The 17,634-nt window shown below is 42.6% G+C and overlaps 1 protein-coding gene across 3 annotated transcripts in view; it reads right to left on the bottom strand.

The window, feature by feature from the left end:
• Nucleotides 1-17,634, bottom strand: part of EEA1 (early endosome antigen 1) — a 175,420-nt gene that overhangs the window by 41,995 nt on the left and 115,791 nt on the right. For all 3 annotated transcript variants that reach the window (XM_077470781.1, XM_077470782.1, XM_077470783.1), the window contains 4 exons: nt 16,027-16,182; nt 14,952-15,091; nt 11,593-11,911; nt 11,354-11,455 (listed from right to left, as the gene is read on the bottom strand). In XM_077470781.1, the coding sequence (XP_077326907.1) occupies nt 11,354-11,455; nt 11,593-11,911; nt 14,952-15,091; nt 16,027-16,182 (717 nt within the window). The remainder of the gene's footprint in view (nt 1-11,353; nt 11,456-11,592; nt 11,912-14,951; nt 15,092-16,026; nt 16,183-17,634) is intronic.

The following is a 17,634-nucleotide window of genomic DNA, read 5'->3' as shown; positions in this document are numbered from 1 at the left end:
TGGCAGCAGATAGCTGCCATAACCATCGTATTTTCAACAACGGTGAGCGGCTGGCTTTCAGATAAAAGTTGTCTCCGTGGCAGATTCGCCTCAAGTTCACTTTTATCGGGGGGCGCCCCCTCCCGCCGCGTTCAGGTCATCGCCGACGCTTGATAGAGCCGCTGGTAGCAGCGGAGACGATTGCAACCTTGCCCCCGATAGGCATGGAGCCCCCGCTCGGCTCCATAACACTGAATGGTGGAAGCAATGTCAAACGCCACTTCTGCCCAATGATCTTAAAGCGGAAATGTTTTATTTATTTTTTTGCAAAAAGAAAATGACATTTCTTTTTTATTGCATTTTAGTGTAAATGTTAGACCCCAGATCTCACATTTAAGAGGTCCTGTCGTGCTTTTTTCTTTTATTCAATAATTTTTATTAATTTTTATATAAACATAAAACCTTACAAACATTCAAAAACATATATATATACAAATCATTCAACAACAGAAGAAGAATAGGTCACTCCAAGAATATATATTCTTCAAAGCTTTCAAAGTTCTTCATAAAGACAGAAAAGGGCCCATATTTCCTTGACACATTCCATTAATTTCCCTCCCTCAAACAATTAACGATTATTTTTTTTAAATTAAAATGTAAGAGAGTTGATCTATGGCCAGAAGCTACTTATAGATTCACTTACAAAAAAAAGGGGGGGGGGGGTGCTTCTAAATGACGTTCTTACTGCCCATATAACTCAAATAAATCAAAGACTATTTGAAGTCTAGCCAACTCTTCCAAGTCCTATTAAATTTTAGTTTCAGATCATTTTGTAAATAAAATAATTCTTGTGTTAGCCTAGTTCTTTGCACTTCTCCAAACCAGTCCTTTATTGTCTGTATTTTCTTTGATTTCCATTGCTTCAGGATTAATGCTTTCGCTACATTTAGCAAGAATGGGGCAATAGCTGCTCTATCATTTCTCCTTAAGTCACCTATTGCATGGAACAATGCCAAGGTTCATACCTAATTTCAACCTTGCTAATCATCTTAATTAAGTGCAATACTTCCTTTCAAAAAGGCTGTATCAAAGGACATTGCCACCATATATGGCCCCACATACCCTCCAACACAGATGCGAAGCCTCAAAGTTAATTTTATGCAATTTTAATGGGACATAATACCACTTTGTTAACAATTTATAATCAATTTCTTTTGTCCCTGTGTCCGTTGAGGTGGAGTACAAATAATCTATAATTTTATGTTTAAATATTTCTGGTAGAGGCAGGTTCAATTCCATTTCCCAACTCTCCAAAAGACACACAGACCCAGAATCTGGGGGGTCAGTCAACATCTTATATATACTTGAAATCTCATGTCTATTTATTCCCCCTTGGTCCACAAGTCTTTCCCATGGGCTAAGTTTGCTAACCGAGCGAAGGGGTTTTGGGAGGGAGTCCACAAAGTGTTGGAGTGAAATGTATCTCCAAACACCCCATGGTGATGAGCCATATCTTTCTCGCAATTCTAATACTGAACAAAGGATGTTTCCTTTCAGAATATCTTTTAGTCTCAGACAATCTGACAGAGTCCATTTCAAATACAATTTATTCACTTTACCTGGCGGGAAATACTTTGTACCTGAGAGGCATCAAAGGACTATTGTATTGCCATAAGCTACTTTTAAGTAGCTTATCACACGATCTTAATGTTTGCATTGTAAATGGAGCCAGTTCTTTAGCAAGGCCTCTGTATTGCCATGGTATCCAGATAATCTAGCCCAAAAATTATTTACTTATGTTTGGCTCCAGTGACGCCCATTTTTTATAGGAAGCGCTATGAACCCAGTCTATTATTCTCGGCAGCACTGCCGCTACATGGTACTTCCTAAAGTCTGGAAGAAATAAGCCCCCATTTACTTTTGGTCTAGTCATTATCTTATAGACAATATGTGTATCTCTATTTTTCCATATAAATTTCTGCATTTTCTGGGTTTTAACGTAAGCCACCAAGATGTTAATTGGGAGGCTTTGAAAAATATACAGAGCTCTGTAAGCTTTTTTCTATAACAAGGGATGTTTACATTCCTTGTAATAGGAATAAAAGTGACCCAAAATTTTATTTTTTAATAGGACAGTTAAAATTAAAAGTAAAATAAATAAGAAAAAAAAATGCACTTTTTTTAAAAAAGCGTCCCGTCCCACCGAGCTTGCGCACAGAAGTGATCGCATATGTAAGTCGCACCCACATATGAAAACATTGTTCAAACCACACATGTGAGGTATCGCTGCGAGACCTCCTCTGTAACTCTAAACATGTAACCTGTAGGAATTTTTAAATGTCGCCTAGATTTTTAAGGGTAAAAGTTTGTCGCCATTCCACAAGTGGGCGCAATTTTGAAGCATGACATGTTGGGTATCAATTTACTCGGCGTAACATGATCATTTACTATATGAAAAAAAATTGGGCTAACTTTACTGTTGTCTTATTTTTATTTTATTTTTATTTTTTTTTAAGTCAAAAATAGGATTTTTACGCCATACTTACCTGTAATATCCTTTTCTTTGAGTACATCATGGGACACAGAGTCAGGCTAATATTCATTACCTGCTGGGTTATACTTCTTCACTAGGTGAATGGACACTGGTAGACCAAGGGTCTTCAGAGAGGAAGTGATCCATTATATAACCCCTCCCCTACAGGAAATACTTTAGTATTGTAGCAAGCACTAAATCCTCAAAAAAAAAAAAAAAAAAAAAAAGGAGGGGAGGGATCTCTGTCTCCCATGATGTACTCAGTCAGGCTAATATGAGGAGTGGGAGACACCCTGCCAAACAAACAATAGCCATCAGAACTTATACAGCAGCCCGCAGTACACTGCCTAGGAGGTTCCTACACCCCTGGTAGAAAGAGTTCTCACCCTAAAGGGAGGAGCTTTATGTTTCAGACCGTAGGCCTGAATGACCAATTGACGGACCCAATTGGCAATGGAAGCTTTGGAAGCTGCCTGCCCGAACGAGGCTGAGAGAAAAGGCAAAATAATGTCCTGCTTTAAATGAAAGGCCAACACCGCTTTTGTCAAAAAGTGGGGAATAGGTTGTAACATGACTCTGTCATGGTGAAGGATCAAGTACGGTTCCCTGCATGAAAGGGCTGACCAAACTGACACCCTTATAGCCGAAGTGATAGCCATCAGGAAGACTAGCTTGTGTGACAGCAAGTCTAATGGAATTTCCTTAATAGCTTCAAATGGTTGTTTCTGTAACACAGACAGCATGAAGTTCAAGTCCCAAGGACACATAGGTGACCTAATGGGGGGGAAGCAAGAGAGTTGCCCCTTGCATAAAGGTTTGGATCAGTGAATGGGAGGCTAAAGTCCTTTGGGAGAATACTGATCGGGCCAAAACTTGACCTCTGATTGTACTCAAAGGCAATTTGATTTCCACAGCTAACTATAGAGAAGAGAGAAATCTCCCAATCACATATTTCCGGGGCTGCCATTTTCTGGCTTCACACCAAGCAATAGGAGTCTTCCAGAACTCATGATAAATCATCCTCGTGATAGCTTTTCTAGCATTCACTAGAGTAGACACCACTGGTCCTGAGATTCTACGGTCTTTAACAACCTGGCTTCAATAGCCATGCCGTCAAATTTAGAGACTGTAAATTGGGGTGGAATATAGGACCTTGAGACAGTAGATCTGGGTGACATGGAAGCATCCATGGCCTGTCTATGGTCAGTCTCACAATCTCCAGGAACCAAGGCCTTCTGGGCCAGGATGGTGCCACCAGAATGTCCAGGGAATGGAGGGCCACCTCCTTAGGATGTGTCAGCTGGAGGACACAGAGATGGTAACACAATGTCTTCATTGAGATGGAAGGCAGAAACCACCTTCGGCAGAAAAGAAAATTGCGAACGCAACACCACATTATCCCTGTGGATAACCAGACAGGGCGACTTGCAAGACAAGGCCACCAGTTCAGAAATCCTCCTGGCAGATGTAATAGCCACTAGAAAGACCACTTTCTGAGAAAGATTCAACAAGGGAATTTCCCTCATGTTCTCAAATGGCGGTTTCTGAAGCGCCGATAGCACCAGGTTCAGATCCCACGGAGGTAGGGGTGGACACACCGGAAGGACTACATGCCGGACCCCTTGCACAAAGGTGCTCACCAATGAGTGAGACGCCAGGGGTCGTTGAAAAAAAACAGCCAAGGCTGATAATTGTCCCTTGATGGTGCTCAAAGCCAACTTCAGGTCCACTCCACGCTTTAAGAACAGCAGGATCCTGGATACCGAATAGGTGCAAGGACGCCACCCCACCTTCTCACACATGGAGATATAAGCTTTCCACGTACGATGGTATTTCTTTCTGAGAAGAGGATTTCCATGCCCTCAGCATAGTGGAAATTACAGAGTCCGGCAGACCTCGGTTCTTTAGCACCTGGCTTTCAACAGCCATGCTGTTAAAACCAGCGACGGTAAAGCAGGATGTAGAAACGGACTTTGTGACAGAAGGTCTTCTCGCATAGGCAACTGCCAAGGAGCATCCACCACCAGGCGTACCAAGGACGCCGAGGCCAATCTGGGGCAATCAGTATTACTGGAATCCCCTCGGCCTCCACTCTGCGGAGCAGACATGGTAAAAGTGTTTGAGCAGAGGGAAGGCGTAAATCAGCCGGTACTGCTCCCATAGAGCCACCAACGCATCCATCCAAGGATCTCTTGTCCTGGACATAACCCATCATATCTTTTGATAGAGCTGAGAGGCCAGAAGATCCACATCTGGTGTGCCCCACCGCAGGCAAAGAAGCCTGAACACCTCCTGATGCAGTGACCATTCTCGTGGGTCCAGCATCTGGTGACTTAGATAGTCCGCCTGCCATTTTTCTACGCCCGGGATGTATATGGCCGACAGGGCCGGTACGTGTTGCTCTGCCCGCCTAAGGATGTGAGTGACCTCCCGTGCTGCAGCCGAGCTTCTTGTTCCTCCTTGATGGTTAACATATGCCACTGGCCGTGACTGGATTCTGATCGGACATCCTCGTAGTCTCATCGACCATGTGGAGAGGCATAGCCTGACCGCTCGAAGCTCCAGAACATTGATCGGTAACTGGGACTTCTCCCTCGACCAGAGGCCCTGGGTCGATTGTACTCCCAGTACTCCACCCCAGCTGGTCAGGCTGGTGTCCGTTGTGATCACCGTCCAATGAAGAGGCAGGAACGATTTCCCGGACCGAAGAGCTGGAGATCTCAGGCACCAGAGAAGAGAGTCCCTGACTAACCGGCTCCCCCGAATCTGCTGATCCAGGGATACCAGAGATTTGTCCCATTTGGAAAATATATCCTTCTACAAGACTATGGTGTGAAATTGGGCGTACGGTACCGCCTTAAAGGAGGCAACCATAAGGCCCAGAACTTGCATGCATAAACGCAGCGACGACTACCTGTGGTTCATCAGCGGCTTCACCGCGGCTCTGAGAGTCTGCAGTTTGTCTGAAGGGAGAAACACTCTCGCTTCCACGGAGTCCAGCAGTAAGCCTAGGTACTCCAGGTGCTGAGTCGGCACTAGTACCGACTTTTTGAGGTTCAACACCCACCCAAAATCCTGTAGAGTTTGCATGGTGATTGCCACATCCTCCCTTAATTCTGAGGTGAAAGCTGCTCTCAGAGGGAGATCGTCTAGGTAACCCACGATTTGAGATCCCAACAACAACGCCAAATTTAGAGCCAATACCTTGGTAAAGACTCGGGTGGTAAAGCCAGGCCAAAAGGGGAGAGACACAAACTGGTAGTAGTCTTCCCCTACTGCAAATTGCAGAAATCTCTGATGCCCGAGGCATATGGGTATGTACAGGTACACGTCCTGGATATCCAGAGATACCAGGGAGTCCCTCTGATGGAGTGCAGCGACTATGGAGTGAACTGATTCCATTCTGAACCTCTGTACTTTCAAAAGCAATTGAGGGCTTTTAAGTCCAGGATTGGATGTACCCTTTCCTTTTTGGGGACTACAAACAGATTGGAATAGAATCCCTGAAACCTTTCCATTTCTGGAACAGGTACTATCACCCTGCAGCTGAGCAGGTCCCTTACAGCCCCAAACAGGGCCTCCCGGCAAGCCAGGAGTAAGGGTATGCTGGAGGGAAAGAATCTGTTTGGTGGCCAAGAGAGGAACTCTATCTTGTAGCCCGATGAAATTAGTTTGCAGACCCATTGGTCGGACATCCAAGAGGGCCACCGAGTTGCAAACTCCTGTGTGACGAAAAAGCCTCTTTTGAGCAGAAAAGGAGGGCCCTTGCCTGCGGTGTGGCTCCTTACCCTTCCTGGCCTGTGGAAGCAACGTGCTCTTTCCACCTGTGACATTCTTAATAATGTCATCCAGCGAGGCTCCAAATAGCCGCTTACCAAGGAAGGGTAAATCCGTCAAGGCTTTTTTAGATGCCTGGTCCGCAGACCAGAATTTCAGCCAGATCAGGCACCGCAGCACCACTGCTGATACTGATGCTCTGGAGAGCAAGGGAAGTGTATCCAGGGGCGCGTCACAGACATACTTAAGGCTGTGCACTAACTGGTCTGCTAGTTCCACGCAGACTGGAGGAGACTGCTGCTTCTCCAATTCACGGTGCAATAGTTTTGCCCACTCAGTAAGGGTCTGCGACAATAATGCCGTGGCCAGTACTGGTCATAGCGCTGACCACACTACGGTAAACATGAATCGGGCCACTGCCTCGGCCCTCCTGTCGGTAGAATCCTTAAATGCAGGAACCCCTTCAACCGGGATCGTGGTTACTTTGTTTAACCTGGATCCTGGGGGGTCCACGACCGGGGGAGCTGACCATTTTTTAAGAAGGCTCTCCTCAAAGGGGTAATGCACCGCCATTCTTTTTGGGACCGAAAAGGTCAGTTGCAGGCTTCCCCATTCCTTGTATATGAACGTAACAAAGTAAGACCGATATGGGAACACCTTAGGTGTACGGGCTGGCTTACGGGGCCTAAAAAGGCACCACCACCTCGGCAGAGGATCCTGCCGCATCCTGTATTTTCAGGGTATCATGCACAGCGGTGAGAAGTGCTCCAACTAGCGCTTTTTCCTGCGCAGATCCGGAATCATCCTCACTGTCCGATTGGTCCCAGTCAGCGTCCTCTGACACATCAGAGCAGGGGCTGCCAGTGACTGTGGGGCCTGAGTCTGAGTTCTCCCCAGGGGGGGGCAGGGGAGAGAAAAACAGGGACAGGGAGAGAAGAACCCCCTAATCGACCTCCTAGGGAATGCCCAGCTGCTCTGTCCTGCTGAGGCAGGGAGAGCTGTACTTACCATCCAGACAAGCTGGAAGCATCACATCACAGACCTACACCCGAGCACGGCGCACTGTGACAAAGACATCTATAGTCCGGTCATATGAGAGCCCCAGAGCATTGCGCTTACTGGCCACCCCTGAAGCCTGAGGGGCATGTTGTGGACGTCCCAGCACGTAGCTAGGGCCTGCACACGCTTGATGGCCAGGCTGGGGAGACTACAAGGATCTATATTATCCAGCCTGTCACCCAGCCGGCTGTTGATAGAAGATCACAGGATCTTAAAATCTTGCGCAAAAGGCAAAAAAAACAAAAAAAAAACAGGATCGATGGTCCCGGCAGGGAGCCTAGGGCCTTCTCCTTCACTAGGCAGAAAAAAAACTGAGCTGCAGGAAGCAGGCTGAGGGGTTATTGCCGGAGGGATCGCCCCCTGGGCAGAACTGTTCAGTTCTGTTGTTTTTCACATGTATTACATGTTCTGCCTAGTGCTCTCCTGAAGGTGGCATAATAACCCTACGGTCAAGATTAATGGAGCTGTGTCCGTCAATGAACGAAAGAGAAATAGGTACAGACTTAAGGAGCCCTGCATTTTGAGAATATAGAGGCCAATAAGAAAGGAGGTTTTAAAACTTTCTGGCAAGGAAGAACCCTTCCACCTATGACAACTTTGATACATTTTCAAGTGCCCCCTCAAAATGATGCATCCTACTACAAAGGGCATTTGTGTGAGTTGTCTTATACAGGCAGCTTCAGTTGATCAGGCTTTAACTCACAGGATTCTGTGCATGGGAATGGAAATGAGTGCCATTCTGGAAATTTGTGTCATTACTTGTTCTAGGGAAACCACAAAAAAGAGCAGGGCAGAAGAGAATTGCTTTAATTGCTCAGTTAAAGTATGGTCCAGTTAGCTGCAAACTGTAGCAAAAGCTTGTTGGAGAGCTGGACCTAAAAGTGTAAAGAGAGCCTTTAAAAGGCCCATACACACTATCAGTTTTTCTGCTGAGTTTTTCCTTCAGGTTTACCAAAACCATGTAGTGCAAGGGCCTGCCTGACTGCATACAAATTGAAACTCCTAAGGTTTGACCTCATATTATATGGTTTTGGTAAATCTGAAGGAAAAACTCAGCAGAAAAACTGATAATGTGTATGGGGCTTAAGAGCATCTCAAATTTCCTATCTGCAAAATCATCGAATGAAGGAACATCTTCAAGTGGTACAGAGAGATATTTATTTAAGATTGAGATGGGGCAATCCAGTGAAATCTTTTTCCACTGGAAAGAGCTTGGCAATGGATTTTGACAGGGGGTAAGAATCATTTAAAAAATTGTCTATTCTATTTTTTCATAAACAGGAAATGTCTTTAGATTTAGCAGGTCTCTTCGTACCCAAAAGGGTCATGGCGAGACTGGAGAGATTTAAGTGCAACAATGCAGAGGCTTTTGCGCACAGCAGAAGTGAAAATATCCACATTGGAAAGCATACTGCATGAAGCCATAACATCTGGTGAATAGGAGCTTGCGGGTGAGAAATCTTCCATAGCCTCCTCTAACACCGCCTCCAGATCCTCTTTATTCCCTTCTATGTCTGACATATCGGGATCTGCTAAAGTGCTGGCACTACAACCCAATTGCAGGTATAAAATGGGCTAAAGCACTGTTCATTCACTGTGCCTGACAAGCAGTGTCCAATCCGCACACAAAAGTCCAAGGTAAGGTGAAGTCGGCAACAAAGTGAATATTAATAAAATCAATCTTTATTCAATCCAAAATAGAGCCAACTGACACTTTCACCACACCAGGGCTTTAATCATTAGGATCTGACTTCTGACTCAAATAGAGACGGTGGAGCTGGAGAGGGAGCATGTTTTTTTTGGGTGGTGGACAGTAATGGCTGTATTACAGCCTTTAGTTGTCATACAAGCTGCTTGTTGACTGCCTGAGATACAGCTATGAGCTTTTGCTGTGGCTCCCTTTCACCTGATTTCGGCCGTTGATGCATGTGAGGATAATCCCCTGTGGGGTACTGAGTACAAAAAAGAAACAGGGTAGTAAGCATGTCCAAAAAGGAGTACACAACAATCTGGCGTAGAGTATCTTATAAAGGGCTCTATGAGGAGGTGGTGAAAAAAATGTGCAAACCTTGGTGTGACGCAACACCTGGCCATCTATCTGAGACTAAGCTCTGAGTGGTAAAATTTAGAGCCAAGTTTGAAAATGTTACACTACAAAAGTGAATACTCCAAATCCAGTCTTGTTTCTTTACAGTAAAAGTCAGAAATGCAGAGCGACTGTCTTACCCATGCACATTGCTGGTCCCTATATATGGTTAAGGCTTCGCCAGTCATAGGGACTTCTGGGTCTGGGTTCCATAGATATAGATTACCCTCCTGTACCTGTATAGAACCCTGTTGCTAACTATACACGTTGCACAAAGTGCCCAAGTGAACGCCCATGCAGGAGCCAGTGTCCGAAACAACATTATAAGGCTGACCCCACATCGTGGGGTCCGGATACAGTTCAAGTTTTTATCGAGGTTGCACCAATCTGAAAGCACTGCTTCTTTTGTTGAATTAGCAGACAGTGAACATTTGATGAAGAATCTGAAGATAAAATAATAAACTAGCTAAGCTAAGAGTGACTTCTCTGTAAGGGAGAAAGGTCCATCACCTTAGGACACAAGCAAAAAACTGAGGACTCACAGAGTGGGATAGGGTTATGGGGGAGGGGAGGATCAGGGGGCATGTCTTCAAAAGGCTTTCTAGTGTCCAATTACCTGAAGGTACCAGTTTATGCCTAGACTTCATGAATACTCCTGTACTGTAGGATTAAAAAAAAGGTGTATGAGAAATAAAAAAGGCTTCTGCGGCCCATGATGTGTTGTATTAATTACATAGAGCCTTTTTATGTGTAAAGCTGTTATAAGTGAAATGTCTAAGGCATGGGTCTTCAAACTATGGCCCTCCAGTTGTTCGGGAACTACAATTCCCATCATGCTTAGTCATGTCTGTGAATATCAGAGTTTTACAATGCCTCATGGGATGTGTAGTTTCGCAACAGCTGGAGGGCCGTAGTTTGAGGATCCCTGGTCTAAGGCCTACTCACGAAGCAAAGAATGCCAAAGAAAGAATGTGCTATTGCTATCATTACCACTAGAAATGTTTATTTCAACTAAATAATGAAACCTAGCAAGTTTGCTCCAATTTACATGCACTCGACCCAATAGTGCTTACAGCAATTCAATTCCATTGGTCAGATTTATTTGGGAAAACAATGTCAGCACTTAATCTATTGGTACATACATTCAATGTTAGAGATTTGTTTTCTTTAATACAGGAGGTTCAGTGACTGACAATCAAAACACTGCATACATGTGCAAAAATACATAAACTTATCAGACATACTTAGGTTTCATGTACACAAGACGTTTTTACAACCCCTCCTGAACAATTTAACTTGACAGATAGTAACTCACGTTCAAAACGTCCATTTTGCCATGTTTACATGCCGCGTTTGCGCTTAGAAGCGTTTAAAATAAATAAAAAAAGCCAAAAATTAAAAACGCCTGTAAATGAAATGCGGCTAAACATGAGTTACCATGGTTAGCCACGTTTAGAAGCATTTAGAAATGTTTGGCGCTTGAAATGCCTGTAACTTCAGCTTCTGAACCCATTTTTTTGTGTTTGAAATAAAGCCTCTAAACTCAACTGCCTAGAAGCAACTGTAAACAACCCTGTGTACATGTACTGATAAGATAACAGAGGAGAGTTCAGGAGCAGTTGAAAAAAAATGGCCAAATGCTCCTAAACATCAGTTTACCAGCAGCAGTGTACATGAGGCCTTACAGGTCAAAATCAAAATAGCTAAATGCTCCCCTGTCTAAACAAAGACAAATTATTTTCTTTTAAATCGTTTTGTGACCAAGACATCTTAATACGCTGCGTATGTATAAGCCATCTGTGCAGTCTCACAGTTCTACAGTCAGGATGAGCATTCTTTTGAGATCCAACAATGTCATTGGCTTGACACTAATTCATCTTGTATATGAATCATATTTGAAAGAAAATCTAAAGCATTACCTCCACTTTAGCAGCCAGATGAGTCTTAAGCTCTTGGATTTCTTTTACTGTAGCATCTGCCTGTGATTTTAGCTTAACCTTCAATTCGTCACGTGACTTTTCCTATAAAAAAAAAAAATGATGTGTGCTGAACCATCGTTTGTAAAATCTCTTGTAACATTACAAGATATTGAACACAGCTCTAATGGTTATTGAAAGCAGCATCTAGATTAAGCTTATGTTATATACTGAATACCTACCATGACCTGAACCAGTTCTTTACCAGTCTGTCTTTCCTTTTCTAGCAATTCTTTAGATTTTTCCAGAGATTCCGTACTCTGGACCAACTTGTCTCTGGTATCTTTGAGCTCCATCTGCAAAGTATCTCTTTCTTGCTTTAATTTCTCCAGATTTCCAGCAGTCTCTTGTCTTTGCGTGGTAATTTTTTCCAGTTCTTGTTTTGTCCTTTCTATGGTCTCTTTAAGGCTGGTCACTTCTTTGTCTTGTTTTGATATAATCTCTTTGGCGTGCTGCAAGGATTCAGACCTTTTCTGTAATTCCAATTTGGTACTAGAGACTCTGTAAACAAACAAGCAAGCATGGTAGATTAAGACTACAAACATCCCATAATGTCAACTAAAAACTTTGTATTACTATCAGTTTAAACTAGTATAGGGTAGTACAATAATGGCAGCTGTGGACTAATAAAGCGGAGTTCCACCCCATTTTTTACTTTTCACCATCCAGCAATAAAGAGTGCATTCATTGCAATTTGGCATATCATTTTTTTATTTTTATTTTTTTAAACTTATTGCTGCATTTCTTCATAGTATTTCTACTTCTTCCTCCTCGGCCACGCACGTCATTTCCGGCTTTGCAATGTCTCCTGGGATATGCGCGTCATCAATCCCAGGAGACAACAGGCATCGCCAAAGTTAAGCCGCTACCCATCAGAATATGCAACCGAAGTGACGTTGCATCGTGGCCATCTTGGTACACCTGCACTCGTACGCAGTAAGCCTAGAGTTAGAAGTCAGCAAGCGGACATCTTTATACACTCACCGGAGTCTTGCTTTTCACAGATATTTAAAACAGTAAACTCAGCTTATATATACTGTATTTCACTATATAAGTTTACTGTTGAAAAAAATAACTGGACTCCAGTGGGTGTATAAAGATGTCCATTGCCTACTTCTAACACTAGGCTTATTGCGGACGAGTGTGGGTGTACCAAGATGGCCGCGATGCAACGTCACTTTGGTTGCATAGTGCGATGGGTAGTGGCTTTCTGACAGGACACCGGGTCAAAGCATCGAGAGATCAAGAGGTGCACGCTGGGCATACAGCATCACCATATCCCGGAAGAGAATGCTAGTGCGTTTCACATGTGCCCACAGTAGAGATGGAAGTGCTATGCAGAGCAAAAATAAAAATTAAGTCATTTTAAAAAAAACGGGAATTGATCAGCGATATGTGAAATGACATGGAGTTAATGTTTTAATATAGTGTAAAAGAATGGATTACATAAAAAAATGTTAAAAAAAAAATTCTGTCTGGAACACCGCTTTAATCTACAACCCCCAATTCCAAAAAAGGTGGGACATTGTGCAAAATCTTCATAAAAACAGAATGCAATTATTTGTAAATCTCATAAACCCATATTTTATTGACAATAGAAAGGACTGGGTGCCCATTGTTGCCAAACAGAATGTCAAATTTAAAAATTCGACTGATCAGAGAACAGTTTTCCACTTTGCAACAGACCATTTTAAATGAGCTTTGGCCCAGAGAGGACGGGGGCATTTCTGGATCATGTTCAGATAGGGTTTCTTCTTTGCATGATAGAGCTTTACCTGTCACTTTTGCATGGCATGTTCATATACAGGAATTTTGAAAGTATTCCATATTCCATGCAGTGATGTCCATCACAGAATTATGCCTGTTTTTAATGTAGTGCAGTGTGAGAGCCCGAACATCACGGGCATCATATATTGTCCTTTGCTCAGAGAGTTATTTCTATATTGTCAAAATCTTTTCATAATACAGCTTAGTGAGCGCCTCACACGACCTCTCCCTGCAATTTTTACACCACTGGGAATTTGACTTCGGCATTACCTTTACGACCCAACAGGCAAACAAGATTCTCCAACTGGCTCACAAATCTTCCATTGAATAAGTGTCAGGAAACTGGATACAAGATACTAGCCAGATGGTATTGTGCACCATATGTGTTACATAAAATGGATTGTAACATTCCAGACACCTGTTGGCGCTGCACCAAAAAAGTTGGTATGACAGCTCACATTCTCTGGTACTGTCCCAAAATACATCCCTTCTGGGAGGACGTGAAAGCTAGAATTACACAATTGACTTCCGTTGACTTAAGTGGGAATCTGGAAGCATGTCTGCTCTACCTAACAGACATACCCATCCAGACATACAAGACTTCTCTCACTATCCACTTGGTGAATGCAGCCAAGGTTTGTATTTCATCCACGTGGAAGCAAACGCATCCTCTGACTAGATCACTGTGGTATTCCAAAAGCAAACTTTATTTTACATATAGAGGACTTAACAGCTACCATAATACTGAGGAATAATTTAGAGAGAAGTGGAGGCCCTGTAGACACTTTACCTGCACCAATAGTTACCTTGAGGTGATGTTCCAATCTGAATCCGAGCTGCCCTAAGCAATTGGTCTAGTAATTATCTTACTTTTAAAACCATCCTAGAGGCACACCCGAAGAGTGACTCCCCTCTCCCCCTTTATATATAATATAAATATAACTTTATGGGAATTGGGGTTGTAGAAATTAGGAGCCAGGGAGTCCATTTAAGGATCGAGCAGGCACTTTTAAAGACCTGGCAAGCAAGAGATTTCAGAAACAGTGGAAGGAAAAGGCTAAATAAATGTAGATGTCAGCTGTTGTTTCAAATAAAATAAAGTCTAAATAACAAAGAAACATTGACTTAAAAGAGTTGTAAAGGCAGAAGGTTTTTTATCTTAATGCATTCTATGCATTAAGATAAAAAACCTTCTGTGTGCAGCAGCCTGCCAGCACCCCCCAATTCCCTACCTGAGCTCCTTATCTATCCAGTGATGTCCACGTTTCCCTCAGCCATCTAGTACAGTCCCCCTAATTGGAGACAGAGCAGTGGCGCCACTGGCCATTGTCGATCAAAATCAGTCAGTCAATCAGGGTAGAGAAGGGGCAGGGCCAGGTTGGGGCTCTGTGTCTGAATGGATACACAGAGTTCTGACTCGGTTTGGGTGCCCCCTGTAGCAAGCTGCTGGCTGAGGGGCACTCAAAGGAGGGAGGGGCTAGGAGCAGCAAAGAGGGACCCAAGAAGAGGAGGATCTGGGCTGCTCTGTGCAAAACCAACTGCAAAGAGGAGGCAAGTATAACATGTTTGCCATTTTTAAAAAAAAGAGACTTTACAATCACTTTAAGTGATGGAAAATTGGGCTGTGGGATTGGGTCAATGTACATATGAGGTGGCCTAGAAGATAATGGAGGGACATCGCGGTTTTTCATTTTACTTTTCTGAACTTGCACTTTATAGGTGCATTTATTGTCCTTTGTCAATCAATGAGAAAAACATAAAAACTGTGACTTACAATCCCTTCTCTTCCTCTAGCTGTTTGCTGAGTTCAGACACTTTCAACTCCAGCTGGGAGCACTGCTGCTTTTGTTGCTGAAGATCTTGAACTGTCTGCTCACGACTTGTTTTTAAACTTACCAAGTCAGCTTCCATTTTCTGCAAGTGCAAGAAAGCAATACATGTTACAATCACTTCATCTAACGTAGCCATTTTACATCACTTAACTTAACGTGGTTGTAAACCCTCACATATACCCAGTGAAATAACTCGCCTCAGGTGATATACATGGAACAAATCATCCTACATAAGTTGTACCAGTTTATCTGCAGTCTTCTCCTCTCTACATCCAGACTGTACACAGAATTTTTGAGCATGTAGAGGAATAATGCTGATGTCACATACACTGCACAGAACAGAGAGGACCTAAGGTGAGGTGAGGTGAGGTGAGGTGAGGAGAGGGAAGGGACACCCCCCCCCCCTCTCTACACAATCTCATAGGAGATCATGTACAGCTAAACAGCTAAAGCAGTCAATTATGGGCTGTGTGCTGTAGGCCGCATCCCCTCAAGCCATTGGTGTCAGCACAGCCAATGTAGAGAGCAACGCTGCTCCAGGTCGGTCCACTGCTGCTGAACCTCACCTCACTCTGACCAGTTGCCAGCCAGCTTGCAGACAAGAATAAAAAAATCTGCACGGCTACACTCCAGGAATAAAAAACACCTTTATTGTAAAAACGCAACATACAAAAAACAGTAAGATCACAGTGGGCAACTGAAAGGTTGAAGTGTTTCACACATGTCTTAGCTCTTAATCATAACCTAAAGTCAGCACAACCTTTTTGAGTTGAGAATAGTTAGGAATAACGTTTTGTGCTTATTCCTATTCCTCTAACCATTGCGGTGCAGAGGGTATCCCCACAGAAAGTGCAACTTTTTTCCAGCCAAAAGATCAGCTTTAATGGAATATAATGATCGCTGGTTTCTTAAAACAAGTTCAAAAGGAGCCAGTGTGAAAAATTGATCTAAAATAACATTTTGCTTTTTAAAATTGCAAAAATCACATCCAAAAAGAAGTCATCTTTAATATCTCACTTTAATTTGCCCTTCAAGTGCTTCAGCCTTTTGTTCCATAGTGAGGTATTTCTCTTTATATTCCTTAATACTCTGCTCCAGCTGAGTACAGTGCTCCTGCTTTTCTTGTAACTTTGCTGTTACTTGTTCAAGCTGAGTGCTGACTTTATTTAATTCCTAAAAAGAAAAAATGCATGTTTCATTAGATACAATAAAAAAAAAAAAAAAAAAAATATTATATATATATATATATATATATATATATATATATATATATATATATATATATATATATATATATATATATATATATCTATCAAGTACTATTATAAGATTTTTTTTTTTTAATGAGGGACACAGCATGACATAGTGTACGACATACTCTAAGAAAAAACAGAGAGCATACATTTTATGGGTCACTACCCCTTAGTGAATAAAAAAATAATAAATAAAAAAAGTTTTTCTATTCCTCCTTTTCCCTGTGTTTCCATTACAAGTACTGTGGTATATTGGCTCTCTGTGAGGAGCCTGCCATCACTGACAGGTGAAAAATCCTTACCCACAAGTATACCCAACACTTAAACCTTCCCCTACATAAACTACCCCTATAATGAGTCCTTAATCTCTCCTCTAATGCTTAAAAATGAAAGAACTGAATGAAAAAAGTTCTTGTTACCCTTTATAGCTCTGTCCTCAGCTGCTTCCTTGCTCCAATGCCACGGGTCCTCTATGCGCAGAACGATATTTATGTCATTCTTCCCAGCCTGTCACTTACACACATTATCATGCAGGCTAGGCTCACAATATTTCATGAAGAGCAGCACTCACATGTCATTACGTGCTCACTACTCAGTCCAGAAGGAATTCCCTCTCCTGCTGGCATTGAGACTGCGAAGGAAGCTGATGTGTCGTCATAGGAAAGGCTAGAAAACTGCAAGCTGCTTTTTAATTTAAAAAAAAAACAAAAAAAAAAATGAAAAACTCTGGGAAGCCCTGGGGAGGTTTCAGATGGTGAGGGGATTGTCATCTGGTGATCTAGCCAGTAAGTCTGTTTTTCAACAGAAAATTTTGCAGTTACGGGAACGAGACACACTATAACACTGGCAGAGGTGCTTAAAACGATCAGCTTTTATAAATGTAAAACCTTTATCCCAAAAAAGGAAAAAAAAATCTGTTTGCTGTAACTGATTATAAAGTATTAGATGGAGTTAAGCTTCAATTTATTACTGTATTGAAATCTTCTAGTATCTAATGCTCCCCTACCCCAGACCTGACAACGCTGCTGTCCGAATCTGCCCCCTGTGCTCAATCATCCAGAGTAGTGTCTGTACAGGAAGTGCGTTACTGGCCAGATCACCAGGAGAAAACAGAAGGAAAAAGAGCCTAAAAAAAGATAAAACCAATATAGCCACTAAAGATCAGTAAGCTTCAATATATTATATTTTCTCTTTTGGGTGTAATACAGCTTTAACCTGACCCAGAAAAATTACCAAGAACCTATTGCGTAAACCTATGAATGAAAAATTTGCATCTTACTAACACTTGTGCTGGCTGCATTAGTTCTCTTTTTTTAGCATTTTTTTTCCCTCTTCATTTTTACCTAGGAATCCAGCCTGTAACACACTTCCT

The sequence above is a fragment of the Lithobates pipiens genome, unplaced genomic scaffold (genome assembly GCF_037356315.1).
Source record: "Lithobates pipiens isolate NorthernLeopardFrog02 unplaced genomic scaffold, aLitPip1_a1.2 Scaffold_8, whole genome shotgun sequence".
NCBI lineage: Eukaryota > Metazoa > Chordata > Amphibia > Anura > Ranidae > Lithobates > Lithobates pipiens.
Note: the sequence above shows the minus strand (reverse complement) of the source record. Positions and strands in the feature narration are given on the sequence as shown.